Consider the following 14,867-nt stretch of genomic DNA (forward strand, 5'->3'; position numbering starts at 1 on the left):
ATTGCAAAGACTTCACTTCCTGTCTTATAGCCAAAACAGGAACTGAGAGGAAATCCATGCAAATTAAGGTAATCCCTTGGGAACCCCCAGGCCATCAGAACTATTGTCCCCATTGGAAGGTTTCCCCTCTATTACTTTTTGGGGGCAACCAAAATTTGGGCTTTTCTTTTACTTTCACTTTCAAGGATAATGCTAAACGGGACATATTGAGAGGGGGAATCTCCCTAACGGGGGAAAAGACGGCAATACAAACTGACTGGGGTTCTAATCCCTCTCCACTCCATCCAAAACTACAAAAAAAGTTTGGCCTTTATCTCTACGTTAACTTGATAATCTGTGGTGTGCTGGCAAATATCTACACTGCATCATGTATGTATGCATCATGTGTGTTCCAGTCTCTAGCTGGTTGTTGCTGCAGCACCCATTGTTTACAGCCTATTTCAGGAATGTGTGTGATGATGGGAATATGGATGGTTAGTCATGATTAAGCCCAGTGGGTGGGACGAAACGCGTCGTTGGATATGGCTTGGACAGAGTCTTTGTTGAGGCTGCTTTTACTACAGAAACTGTTGAGTTTTGCTGGATGTACGGCACCTGGGACGTTCCCTTTTTTATGCTACTGAGCTGAGGCAAGCTCTTCCCTAGCCTGCACGAGTTACCGGACTTGGTCAGACAGGAGCATGGAGCGGCATCCATTTTTAATCTTTGGTCTGATGTTGGCTTAGCAATTAGCATTTCTTCCCTGCAGCCAAAGGGTCCTTAGCTCAAATCCTGGCCAGGACACCATCTGCATGGAGTTTGCATGATCTCCTGCTCCTTATGAGGGTTATCTCCCATGCTCTAGAAAACATGGTGCTAAGAAAATTGGCCTTGTTTGGTTTTTTCCTCTTTTGTTGGGCATCTACTGTATGTACACACAGGTGTCTATTACAATGAGCTTTTTGGACATCCCATTTCATAAGTAAAAATTTTTGATCTTGACTGGGGTGTGCTTTTTGAGAAAAAAATATTAACTAGAAAACAAATTTGTTTTATTTATGCCACACATAACTTTTTTGAGAATTGATTACAATTTTCTGAGCTCTCTAATTACTTCCAGTGTAAGAGAGGCTCTCACACAGTGGAAATATTGAAAGTGTTGCATACTGGAACAATCACATATTTCATTATGTCAATACGCCACAACCCTCCCCTTCTATGCTCACACTAATAGTATAGAGGGATACACAACTTTCTCTCTTATTTCTTTCTCTCCAATTTCATTCTCTCTTTGTAAATTATATTTAAAAAAATTGGTCAAAATTTGTGGGTTCAATTACTGATCTTGCACTAAAAGACCTAGCTCACAATCGATTTTCCTATTCATGCCCGATATGTTCAGTAGGGCTGAAAACATTCCTCTTCACACCTGGACGTAATCGTTTGGAGGGTTGCCCATGTTTTTGAGGCCATAGAGGTAGGTGCGATGGCTAGATGTCAACAAACCTTTGAACACACACAGCGGAGGGCGCCATCCAAGTACAGCAGTCAAATATTTATTGTATGATAAAAACAAATTGTCAACTCACATGATGTAAGTTTGTGAAGGCATATAGAGCAGTGGTCTCCAAACTGTGGCCCGTGGGCTGGATGCAGGCCTTTGCTTGCCTTTATCTGGCCCTCGGGGCACTAGTCCTCCCACTGGACAACAAAGATGAGGGCTTATTCCTTTCCGAAGACACCAATGATGAGGCACTATTCCTCCCACTGACACCGACGATGAGGCACTATTCCTCCCACTGACACGATGAGGCACTATTCCTCTTGCTGACACAATGATGAAGCACTATTCTTCTCCCTGACACAATGATGGGGCACTATTCCTCCCACTGACACCAATGATGAGACACTATTCCTCCCACTGACACCAGTGATGAGGCACTATTCCTCTCACTGACACAATGATGACACTATTCCTCTCACTGACACGATGAGGCACTATTCCTCTTGCTGACACAATGATGAGGCACTATTCCTCTCACTGACACAATGATGGGACACAATTTCTCTCACTGATACCAATTATGGGACACTATTCCTCCCACTGACACAATGATGGGACACTATTTCTCCCACTGATACCAATGATGAGGGACTATTCCACCCACTGACATTAAAGTGATACTAAAGTCTGTTTTTTTTTTTTCTTTAAAAATAACAATCATGTTATACTTACCTGCTCTGTGCAGTGGTTTTGCACAGAGCAGCCCAGATCCTCCCCTTCGCAGGTCCCTCGCCGGCGCTTCTGGCCCCTGCCGAGTGCCCCCACAGCAAGCAGCTTGCTATGGGGGCACCCGAGCCGAGTCACAGCTCTGTGTGTCCATTCAGATACAGAGCCGAGGTTCAGCCTCTCTCTCGGTCTTCTCTCTCTCCTCATTGGCTCACTGATTTTGACAGCAACGGGAGCCGATGGCGCCGCGCTGCCGTCTCAGCCAATAAGGGAGAGTCCCAGTCAACTGAGACGCTCCTGCAACATCGCTGGATTGAGATGGGGCTCAGTTAAGTATTAGGGGGGCTGCTGCACCCAGAAGGTTTTTTTTTTTTTTATTTTAATGCATAGAATGCATTAAGATAAAAAAACCTTCTGACTTTACAATCCCTGTAATGACAAGGGGCAATTCCTCCCACTGATACCAATGATAAGGGGCAATTCCTCCCACTGATACCTACAATCGGGCACTATTCTTCCCACTGACACCAAAGATGGGGCACTATTCCTTCCACTTCCATTTTCTGCTTCAACTGATCGAAGTCCAGCCCCCCAAAAATCTGAGAGGCAGTAAACTAGCCCTTTTTTTCAAAAGTATAGAGCATAAGACATCAGGACATCCAGGGAACCATGTAGCAGAGGCATCCAGTCCAGGGATTGTGCAGCACGGCTGCTGGTCGGGTAGGCATAGGAAGCTCAGAGCACTTCCTGTTCAGGAGGAGATTCCAGAGGAACCCAGTGGTTGATGTCAGATGCCGGGGGATGTCCTGGGGGCGTGGCTATGCGTTTCAGGGCTTTCCTGCCTCTTTGGCAGGTAAGTTATCTGCAATGTGATCCGCTATTCTGCATTAACAGCAATAATACTGTCTCAGTGAACTATGTTTTTTTTATTTATCTGTAATCTTTTAGTTGCATAGGTGACGTGGCTTGTGTGCTTTTACCTATCCTTCCATCTCTGTATCTGTTGTAAATTATCCATGTATTAAATCTATCTGGGCAGCCTGTTGACTTTAGTGTATACCAGCCTCTCTTTATTAAGGTACTGGGGTCCATGAATTCATTTTCCACCAGGGAACCATCTGCCTGGAGTTTGTATATAAAATCATACTAAGTTAAAAAGCTACAATGTTAATTGCCCATTTAATTAATTATCCAGTGAATAGGTTGTCAGCGCAGCATAAATCCTGTAGAAAAGTCCATTTTAATTGCATACTTTAATTACACTGCAGTGCAAAGTTTCATAGACCCCGCAGGACTCTTACATCAAGGCATTTGTCGCACACAGACGTTACATTGTGATTTGCTTTAACTTATGCAATAAAATTTGGCTTTTCTTTTCTAAAATTATAGTGTGCTGATGACCTATTCAATAGATGTATAACCAATGCTAGTCATTCATCAAAACAGCACCAGGATTGGCCCAGAATGGTGTGTGTTGGGAATGTGCTCCTTGTTTTACTGTGGTAGATACATTGGGAAGTAAGCTACAAGGGCAGGCTGGGTCTGATTTTAGCATATGCATTTGCAGGCCATACATTTTACACATACATGTACATAATGTGCAGTAAAACAGGGAAACTGGTTTGTTTGAATTTTTCTTTTGTTTTAAATAAAAGTGGGCCATCAAGCCCTTAAAATCCACTTTCTGGTTGAACTCACTGAAAAGCTCTACACCAGGGTTCACTAAATGGCGGACCGTGGTCCGGACCTGGACCAGGTGAGAGTCCTTTTCAGACCGTGGCTGTGCCAATTATTAGCTGGGTGTCCTCTTGTGGGTTTCCCAATCGGCTGCCACTGTCATCCTCAGATATGCTGCAGATCTGCACAGAGAGCTGGTATCCGATGTGCTGCAAATCTGCACAGAGAGCTGGTATCCGATGGGCTGCAAATCTGCACAGAGAGCTGGTATCCGATACGCTGCAGATCTGCACAGAGAGCTGGTATCCGATGGGCTGCAAATCTGCACAGAGAGCTGGTATCCGATACGCTGCAGATCTGCACAGAGGGTGGGAGTCTTTTCAAGTTAACAAGCGGATAATTACCTGCTTGCTCATATAATAAGTTGGGCAGCTCCTGCCCTCCGTCAAGGTCTTCAAGACCTCCTGCCTGTGCCCTGCTATGAGGATGACATCGCCAACTAGGCAGGAGACCCAGTAGAGGACCCCTAGCTAATAAGTGCCTCTTCCCTGCCCTGTAATGGTAATACTTTGCATAGGAGGCTGCCAGGAAAAAGGGGAATGTTGTTTAAGGGAGGAAAGGAGGGCTTTTGCTGCAAGGGGGATTGTGATTGGGGGGGGGGGGGTCTGTGATTGCTAGGAGCACTGTGATGTGAAGGGGGGTCTGTTGACGCTGATGTAAAGGAATGAGGGGGGGCTGTGATGTTAATGGGAGTTGTGATGTGAAGGTGCGGGGGGGGGGGCGACTAGCTGAGAACACTGATGGAAGTGGGGGTGAAGACACTTATGTAAAGGGGGGTGAAGGGGGCTGAGGACACTGATGTAAAGAGGAGACTGTGATGTTTAGGGTAGGCTGAAGACACTGATGTGCAGGTGGGGCTTTGATGTAAAGGGGGGGCTTGTTGGGAAGGGTAGGCTGAAGACACTGATGTACAGGGGGGGAGTGGGATGTAAAGGGGGCTTGATGTGAAGGGTAGGCTGAAGACACTGATGTACAGGGGGGACTGGGATGTAAAGGGGGGCTTGATGTGAAGGATGGGCTGAAGACACTGATGTAAAGGGGGCTTGATGGAAAGGGTAGGCCGAAGACACTGATGTAGTGAGGGGCTGGGATGTCAAGGGGGAAGTTGATGTGAAGGATAGGCTGAAGACACTGATGTCCGGGGGGGCTGTGATGTAAAGGGGGGGGGGCTTGATGTGAAGGATAGGCTGAAGACACTGATGTAAGGAGGGGCTGTGATGTAAAGGGGGGGGCATGATGTGAAGGATAGGCTGAAGACACTGATGTAAGGAGGGGCTGTGATGTAAAGGGCGGGGGGGGGGCTTGATGGGAAGGGTAGGCTGAAGACACTGATGTAAGGAGGAGCTGTGATGTAAAGGGGGGGCATGATGGGAAGGGTAGGCTGAAGACACTGATGTAAAGGGGGGCTTGATGGATAGGGTAGGCTGAAGACACTGATTTATTGAGGGGCTGGGATGTAAAGGGGGGGGGGGTTGATGTGATGGGTAGGCTGAAGACACTGATGTATTGAGGGGCTGTGATGTAAAGGGGGGGTTGATGTGATGGGTAGGCTGAAGACACTGATGTACAGGGGGGGCTGTGAGGTAAAGGGGGTCTGTGATGTGTTCTCGTAAACATGAGATTTGGACATCTGCAGAAAGAAAATTTAACTGCCTGGACCTCCGTGATTTTTCATTCATGACCCCCTGCTCTACTCCAACGTAACATCCCAAGATCTTAGTTTACATATATGACTTCTGTGTTTTACCAAAAGAGTTTTCGTTTTATATTTTGTAATTTTGTGTTGTCTAATTCACATGTATTAAAACTTCCTTCCCTTTTTCAGGGTCCCTTGGATAATGACACGGTGATACATGTGGCTTTGATCGCAGAGAGCCAGAGGTAAGATAATAAAAGCCTTCTGTGTACAGAAAACATATTCATAACCAACAAGGCTTTTTAAGATCACCCATAAACAATGATGACTAAGCCGGAACGTATTGTCTTGTTGATGGAATAAAAGTCAATGAATGATGAGTGACTGTGTGTTAGGACTGTATGCTGTACTGCAGAGCAGGATAATCCAGTAACTTTGAAGAGCGGTTAAGACCACAGCGAATAAAGATATCAATAACAGTCAGTTGTTTTATTATTCATTTGCTGATAAATGGCACCTACAGTCAGCAGCCATGGGATTGCATTTATCCCTGCTCTTAAGAAAAACAGACAGTCGTATTGACAGCTTAACATTTAAAGCGTGCAGGTATAGTTGAGAGCAGTGGCGGCCGCTCCATTAGGGCCGTTGGGACGCCGCCTCCCTAATCCATGAGCCCGGCCCGTAATCTACATGCAGGGCGCCGGGCGTATGGATTTCAATGGGGTTTATTTTTTTTATTTTAATTTTTGAAGCACATTATTTAAGCCTCAGGCTCTAATTGGCTTCAAAAAAAGGGTGGGCTTGGGGCAGAGATCACGGCGCCCTGAGCTCACCCAGTTGTGTGACATTAGCAACTTAATAGCCACTAATGTCTTCCTGTTTCTCCTCCCGGCCAATCAGGAATTGGGTCTCATAACCCACTTCCTGTTTGGCCGGAGGGGCCCGGCTCTTCCTTCGGCAAGCTGGAGGGAGGAGCAGAGGGGGAAACATCAGCCTCTTTAAGCTTCCAATAGCCCTACCCCGGATCCAGCACCACCTCGTCATCAGCCTCCTAAGGTAAGGGCACTGATCGGCACCTTCCCATCCGTCTCCCATGGGGGGGCGGTAGTGTGAGTGAGGGGGCCAGGTTTGTTTGCCGCCCCCCCAAAAAAAATATTGAGCAGCAGCTGCCACTGGTCGAGAGATCTAGTTATTCAGCTAAACAAGCCTGGTATGAAAATGTAATGTCTACCTTATTAGCTAGGCTCCTCCCCTCCAATAAATGTGCTTATTTAAAGTGCAACAAAAAAAAAACTCGGAAAGAAAAGTCAATCAAAAATCAGCTCTCTAGCAATATTGAGTGTGGATAAGATTTCTGATAGGTTGCTAAAGATTGCTGGTCTGCTGTAATGTGAATTTGTGTTTTAAAGTGGTTGTAAACCCTTACACATACCCAGTGAAGTGACTGGCCTCAGGTGATACACAGAGAATAAATAAATCCTACATGAGTTTATCTGCAGCCATCTCTTCCCTACAGCCCTCTCAGTGCTGAATTTATAAAGCTTGTCTGAGAGTTGAGGAAGAAGAGGGCGGAGAGCTGAAATACACGCTGCAGAGCTCAGTGAGGAGAGCTCTGAGAGCTGATTGGATGGAAGAGACACACCCCCTTCACACAGGAACAGAGCTGAGGCTGTCAATCACAGGCTGTGTCCTGGAGCTCCCTCCCCCTGTCACCTTTTTTCTCTTGGTGTCAGGAAAACTTGTCAGAAGTCACTTATGCTGATAGCAGAGGAAGGAGACAGCAGACAGAAATGACAATTAGTGCTCTGGATTGAGACAAGTACACAACATAGAGGCATATACTTTGTTCATATTTCATGTCTGAGGTTTACAACCACTTTAACATGAAGGAGGTACTGTCATTGACCTGTTGTTGTCTATTGTCTAGACTGCAGGTCTTCTTGAACACATACGGCATTCAGACACAAACACCACAGCAAGTGGAGCCCATCCAGATCTGGCCACAGCAGGAGCTGGTCAAGGTGAGTGACATTGTAGAAATAAAGAGACTAACGGGCATTGTACCTTTCCTTGCTGTTCTGTTCGGCTTTTTGATTTGGTTACTACAACCAGACAAAGCACTGCAAATAACTGCGCTACATTTATATGACTTCTTCTAGGATTAGGTGGTATGGTGGTGAAATGGAAGCTCTCAAAGTTCTGTGGAGGTTCTAAATTAATCTCTGTCTTTGGACACCATGTATGTTCCCTGTGTGGATTACCTTTGGAAGCCCCAGATTTCCCTACAATCACCACCTCACCGCCTGTCTAACCCCTAAAAGCCCTTCCCCACTGCGGCACAATCGCCTGCATTGCATTTATTTATTTATTTTATTTATTTCAGGTACTTATATAGCGCTGTCAATTTACGCAGCGCTTTACATATACATTGTACATTCACATCAGTCCCTACTCTCAAGGAGCTTACAATCTAAGGTCCCTAACTCACATTCATACATACTAGGGACAATTTAGACAGGATCCAATTAACCTACCAGCATGTCTTTGGAGTGTGGGAGGAAACCGGAGTACCCGGAGGAAACCCACGCAGGCACAGGGAGAACATGCAAACTCCAGGCAGGTAGTGTCGTGGTTGGGATTCGAACCAGCGACCCTTCTTACTGCTAGGCGAGAGTGCTACCACCACACCACTGTGCCGCCCCATTTACTTGAATGTATCGCCCACCGAACATTGCAGAGCAGATGATTTTTGCTACGTCACAGTGCAAAGCCTCACAGCCACAGCATGTGTATACCCGCATACAGATTCTGGGGGGGGGGATGCGGCTCAACTGACTTATTATTGGGGTTTTATTGCCCCTCCAACCTAAAGTGTAAACTAGGTGCAATTGGCTTCCTTTTTGGTACAATATTTTTATTAAAATATAAAAAGAATACAAATGCAACCTTCCCACACGGGGGATATTAACAGTAGACTCGAAACAGCGTGAACAAGTACACATTTGGAATGTGTTTTGAAGGATATACTGTCGATCAACAGTAACCTTTCGACCAAGGCCGGGGGGGGGGGGGGGGGTCAACACAGGGTGCCTGAGCCTTGGGGCACAGGGGCTGTAGTGTGGAGCAATCCACAAACATTTATGAAAACGTACCTTAGGCTAGTCATTTAGTGAAGATAGAAAAAAAGGGGTGGGGGGGGGGGGGTTGGGACTTTAAATGAGGCACATATACACAGTGTGCCTCCATCCCTGGTGCAAAAGTAAAAAACTGGAAAGTTGAGACTTTAAGTGAGGCCATGGATATCGTGGGAGTAAATTGATGGAAAAATGCATATTTATTGAAAATAAAAAATGTATGAAACATGTCAATTACACAACCACTTAAGGAGAGACATTGTAGTGAATATCAATCCATAAATGCTCACACACACATAATATGTGTGCATGTAACATGAGCAACAAGGGTACATTAAATATATATCGACTTGGCACCACATAGTGGTCACAACTGATTATTATATACATTCAATGAATTCATTTATATACATTGCAGCAGCATTGACAGAGGAAGTAACAAATATGTAAAAGAAAGCAGTAAAATCATGATTGAAGAAAATTTATACAACATGTTCTTGATTGAAGGTGTAATGTGAACATGGGTCTGCATCATCAAATTGCCCAACGCGTTTCGTGTAAATCACTCATCAGGGGCTGATGCTGTAGAATATCTATAAAGTGTAGTAAGATGTAATTAATATGATGGTAACTAATTGACAGGGAAAGGCAAGTGAGCCCATCCTATGTACTTACATGGATTTAAAACTGGGAGGTGTGAAGGGCATGGAGCCAGAACCGGAACGGTACTCTGTGCCGGGAGCTGAGGTAACGAGGCAGTGCAGCTGCGGGGGGCACGACAGAAGCCACCCCGACACACCTATATCGGGAAGATAGGGAAAAGTAGGGGGGGGTAAATAAAAAAAAAAGGGGGGGTCCCAGGAACTGGGGAGGAAGAGAAGGATGAAAGGGAAGACGATGGAAGAAGAGGAGAGAGTGAGGCAGAAAGAGAAAGTTCCCCCAGACTGGGAGATGAGTGGGGTCAATTAAACAGGCCTAGGCTGGTCAGATGCAGAGTAGGGAGAGCGTAAGACCACCACGGGGGGCCCACACCTTGAGAAATTTAGTGTGAGAGTCCTGGAGGATACTACTCATCTGCGCATTGATCATGAGAGTCGCCAGGATGCTCTTCACCTTCGCAAACGAAACAGACGTTTTTTTCCAGGCCCTGGCTATTGCGCATTTAGCGGCTATAATTAAATAAGTGGCCAGCTTCTGTTGGTAGGAGAAGAGGCCCGGGATCGGGCAATGGAGAAGTGCTAATTTAGCATCTTTGCCAATAGATATATGGAAGAGGGTCACCAACAGTCCAAAATCCCACCAGACGGGGGCTGGACCACCAGATATGAAGTTCTTCTCCTCGTTGCCTGCATCTCCAGAACCATCTATCGTTGTAGGATGGGTTTGATGCGGGCTAGGACCCAATACCAGCGGAGGAGCACCTTCTAGGCTGCCCCCAAGGTAGTCGTATTAAAGGAGTTGCACTACTGGACCAGGCTTTACTCCAATCCACCAAGTCAATGGGGGATAGGTCTTGTTCCCATTTAGATACATACCATTTTTCCCCGAAAATAAGACCTAGCGTGATTGTCAGTGATGGCTGCAATATAAGCCCTACCCCCCAAATAAGCCCTAGTTAAAGTCCTTGTAGGTCTTATTTTCAGGGTAGGGCTTATTTTTGGGTAAACAGGGTAGGGCTTATTTGGGGGGTAGGGCTTATATTGCAGCCATCACTGTCAATCACGCTAGGTCTTATTTTCAGGGAAACAGCGTAGGATAGTGAGGCTGGGGTACTGCTAGAACTGAGGGAGGAGTATCAATTGGCCTCCATTCAAAATGTCCCTTTGGTGTGTTTGTGTGGGAAGAGCTATGTGGATAGGGTCTGTGAACGGTTTCATATTCTCTGAAAACGGCTAAATAAATTCAATTTGAATAGAAAAGCGAGAATCTTTCATTTTGCACCTTTGAATTAGAGGCTGATGGGGAAAAAAAAAAAGAAAGCTCTATTTGTTGGGGAAAAAAAAAGGACATCAATCTTATTTGGATACAGCATCGCATGACCGCGCGGTGCTCAGTTAAAGTGACACAGTGCCATATTGCAAAAAAATGGCCTGGTCATGAAGGGGGGGTAAACCTTCCGGGGCTGAAGTGATTAAAGTGTATCTTTTCCTAAAATAAATTGCGTTTGCAAAACCGCTGCACAAATACTGTGTGACGTAATAAAATTGCAACAATCGCCATTTTATTCCCCAGGGTCCCTGCAAAAGAAAAAAATATGGGTAATGTTCGGGGGTTATAAAAGTAATTTTCAAGCAAAAAATACAGATTTAAACAAACAAAAAAGCCAGGTTGGCAAGTTCGCCAGTATTATGAAACACAAGTGTTAAAAGAGGTGCGATGAGTCCTTGAGCTGAAGTGTTATTGAGTCTATTAGTTATGAGTCGGGCATAAAGCTTTGTGTGGGAGTAAAGCCCAGGTAGACACAGGCATCCCCCGCCAGAGAGGATCTGGGTAAATATCAGTATTTAGCCTTGACTATGACTCGGAGGAGACTGAGGAATAATGAACAGGAGCTTTGCCAGTCACAGCTCAGCCTCGTGCCAACTCTAAAGATTGTCGGCCCCTCTGTCTCTGCAGACTGGCACAGCGCAGACCCAGATACGGGGTACACATGCCAGGCAAGCTGTCTGCCTAAAATAATGCTGCGCTCAGGCTGGAAAGTCCTTGTTCACCTTTGCAGTTCAAAACAAAAAAATTAATAAAAAATGAACAGACACATCACATTCCCTGATGTATTTCCTTCAGATATACGCTTAGCCTTGCATATTTTTAAATGACTTCTATGCTGTGAAAATTACAATTTTTATTGATTCAGCTGTTATGTGAGCAGAATGTAAAACAAAAAGATGCAATCGCGTTTCCTGCTTGTAATCTTTCACTCTTGAGGCTGTGATGAACATCCACACTGTGCATGAATGGCATGGCCCCTCCTTTTTTTTTTTATATGTTTTTTGGTCTGGTTGCCTTTTGGGAGGTTTTTGTGTCTCTTCACTTCCTGTCCCAGAGACACAACAGGAAATGAGAGGAAATCTCTCCAAAGTGAAGGCGAGTTCCCTCTGGTCACTGGAACTTGTGTGTCCATTGAATGATTTCACTTTTTTTTCCAGTGACAACTCAAAATTTTTTTTTGATTGATTTCTTTAATTGATTTCTCATCACTTTTAGGCCTTATAACAAATGTAATCAGGAAACATAGGCCTGTGCACAGGGTGTGCTGAGTGTGCCTGAGCACACCCTAATCACCCTGTGTGGTGCCGATTCCCCCTGCTTCCTGGCGTCCCCTGTCTCTCCCCTGCAGTGCTGCCAGCTTCCCTCCTCTCCTCTCCCACTGGCTGCTGCGGGGGATGTTTCAGGATGGATGAATGAATGAACACGAATGAACAGAAAGCTGCTCAGGAAAGAGCACTGTCCATTCGTTCACTGTTTAGGGCAGCTAATGCTGCAGAGAAAGGAACAGGGGAAGCTCTGTCCTCAATCCCTTTCTCTCTGTTTTAGACCCTTGATATTTCACCAAAGCCCACCAACAGGGCTCCTAAGAAAATTGTAAATATATATGTATATATATATATATATATATATATATATATATATATATATGTATGTATATATATATATATATATATATATATATATATATATATATATATATATGTGTGTGTGTGTGTGTGTGTGTATATATATATATATATATATATATATATATATATATATATATATATATATAATATAGTAAAAAAAAACAAAAAAAATATTGTAAAAAAAAAAATGAAAAAATGTCAATTGTTGTAAAAAATAAGAATTAAAAAATAAATAAAAACTAATGACACCATCTACTGCCCTACTGACAACGTCGTCTACTGACACCGTCTCCTGCCCTACTGACACCGTCTCCTGCCCTACTGACACCGTCTCCTGCCCTACTGACACCGTCTCCTGCCCTACTGACACCGTCTCCTGCCCTACTGACACCGTCTACTGTCCTACTGACAACATCGTCTACTTACATCGTCTCCTGCCCTACTTACACCGTCTACTGCCCTACTGACACCGTCTCCTGCCCTACTGACACCGTCTCCTGCCCTACTGGCACCGTCTCCTGCCCTACTGGCACCGTCTCCTGCCCTACTGACACCGTCTCCTGCCCTACTGACACCGTCTCCTGGCCTACTGACACCGTCTCCTGGCCTACTGACACCGTCTCCTGGCCTACTGACACCGTCTCCTGGCCTACTGACACCGTCTCCTGGCCTACTGACACCGTCTCCTGGCCTACTGACACCGTCTCCTGGCCTACTGACACCGTCTCCTGGCCTACTGACACCGTCTCCTGCCCTACTGACACCGTCTCCTGCCCTACTGACACCGTCTCCTGCCCTACTGACACCGTCTCCTGCCCTACTGACACCGTCTCCTGCCCTACTGTCACCGTCTACTGACACTGTCTACTGCCCTACTGACACGGTCCACTGCCCTACTGACACGGTCCACTGCCCTACTGACACGGTCCACTGCCCTACTGATATACACACGTGTGTTTGTGCTCTGGGGTGCACGCCTAATGCAATAGGCTGTGCGCACCAATGTCAGGAAAATGTATAAATCGTAAATCTGGACATTTCAACACACATTACACAAGCTGCTGACACCTTACTAACCGATGTGGGGCTGCTGCCTCTCTCTGCCAATTCCTTCACTTTCTTCCACTAGCCCAATGTATAAAATTCAGAATACTAACCTCAATGTACAAAGCCATCTATAACACTGCCCCCAGCTACATCACCAACCTCATCTTGAGATATCGCTCAAATCGTCCTCCCCACACCTTCCAAGACATCTTGCTCTGTTGCTCCCTCATCACCTCATCCTATACACGCCTTCAGAACCTCTCCCATCTATCACACTTACCCCTAACGCATGTGGTCAGACACTATAGCTGGCTTCTGTGTTCTTCACGTATAGCAGCCCCCCTTTCCCATAAGGCAAGCAGGCCTACCGGTACTCGGTTGTCCCCAGGTCTTATACACAATGCTATAGCGCCTGGCTACCACTCCGGGGCAGGCGCAAAATGAGCAGAGCATTCAGGTACTTGTGGTTGGGAGAGTGGTTCAACAACCGTCCAGTTACAAGGCAGGCAAAGTTCAGAATAGTCAGGGTCAATTCATAGTCGAAAGGCAGGCAGAGTTCAGAGAATAGTCGATATCCTATCAGAGATCGTCAACCAGGGAATCCAAACAGCAGAGCAGGACAGACATACAGAGATCTTGGAGCACATGTTACAAATGCATTATCACAAGCATGAGACTGCAGGCTTGACTGGCTTAATTGGTCTCCACCAAGAGACTGGCCACACCAATCACCTTGCAGGTGGACAGACAGACAGGGGTGCATCATGGCCAAAACCAGCATACTGGAATGAGACCAGCTGCTGTCAAAGAGCAGGAGCATTTACACACTCCTGACACCAACCTCTGGAACTCCCTAGCCCAGTATGTCTGGTTAGCTCCTACCCTGTCCTCCTTTAAGCGATCCTTGAAAACTCATTTATCTACAGAAGCCTACCCCGCCTCCACCTAAAAACTATACTTGGGCCATCTCCATCAGATCATCCCCAGCTTTTACCTTTTTGTAGTACCTCCCCCTCCCTTTACATTGTAAGCTCCATGAGCAGGGCCCTCCTATTCCTTCTCTATTAAACTGTATTGTAATTGTACTGTCTCCCTTCCTATGGTAAAGCAGTGCGCAAACTGTTGGCGCTAAATAATTCCTGTCTAATCATAATTATTGTCCATGGTTGTCATCATCGAAAATGCCATGTCACTATCTCTGGAGTGCACATAGAGGTGGCTGAAAAGAGGCCGCAGTAGAGCAAGAGCACTGAGGTGCAACAAAGGATTAAAAAAAGGTGAAAATTTGTATTTTATTCAACCCCTTTACATTAATGGGTGCCAGTGTTTTAACCTCATCCCACCCGGCCGTCATATTACAGTATTAGCCCCTATTATCCTGGGACAGATCACTGTGTCGGCCCACTGCCGGTACCATGTGATCGCTGTGGCCAATCACAGGACAATTGTACACAATGAATGGCTTTGTTTCATGCCTTTCATTGTGC

The 14,867-nt window shown here is 45.7% G+C and overlaps 1 protein-coding gene across 2 annotated transcripts in view; it reads left to right on the forward strand.

The window, feature by feature from the left end:
- PHKB (phosphorylase kinase regulatory subunit beta) overlaps nucleotides 1-14,867 on the forward strand; it is a 313,679-nt gene that overhangs the window by 203,245 nt on the left and 95,567 nt on the right. For both annotated transcript variants that reach the window (XM_073605832.1, XM_073605831.1), the window contains exons 15-16: nucleotides 5,772-5,827; nucleotides 7,510-7,603. In XM_073605832.1, coding sequence (XP_073461933.1) covers nucleotides 5,772-5,827; nucleotides 7,510-7,603 — 150 coding nt within the window. The remainder of the gene's footprint in view (nucleotides 1-5,771; nucleotides 5,828-7,509; nucleotides 7,604-14,867) is intronic.

This window comes from Aquarana catesbeiana, linkage group LG11 (genome assembly GCF_042186555.1).
Source record: "Aquarana catesbeiana isolate 2022-GZ linkage group LG11, ASM4218655v1, whole genome shotgun sequence".
Lineage (NCBI taxonomy): Eukaryota > Metazoa > Chordata > Amphibia > Anura > Ranidae > Aquarana > Aquarana catesbeiana.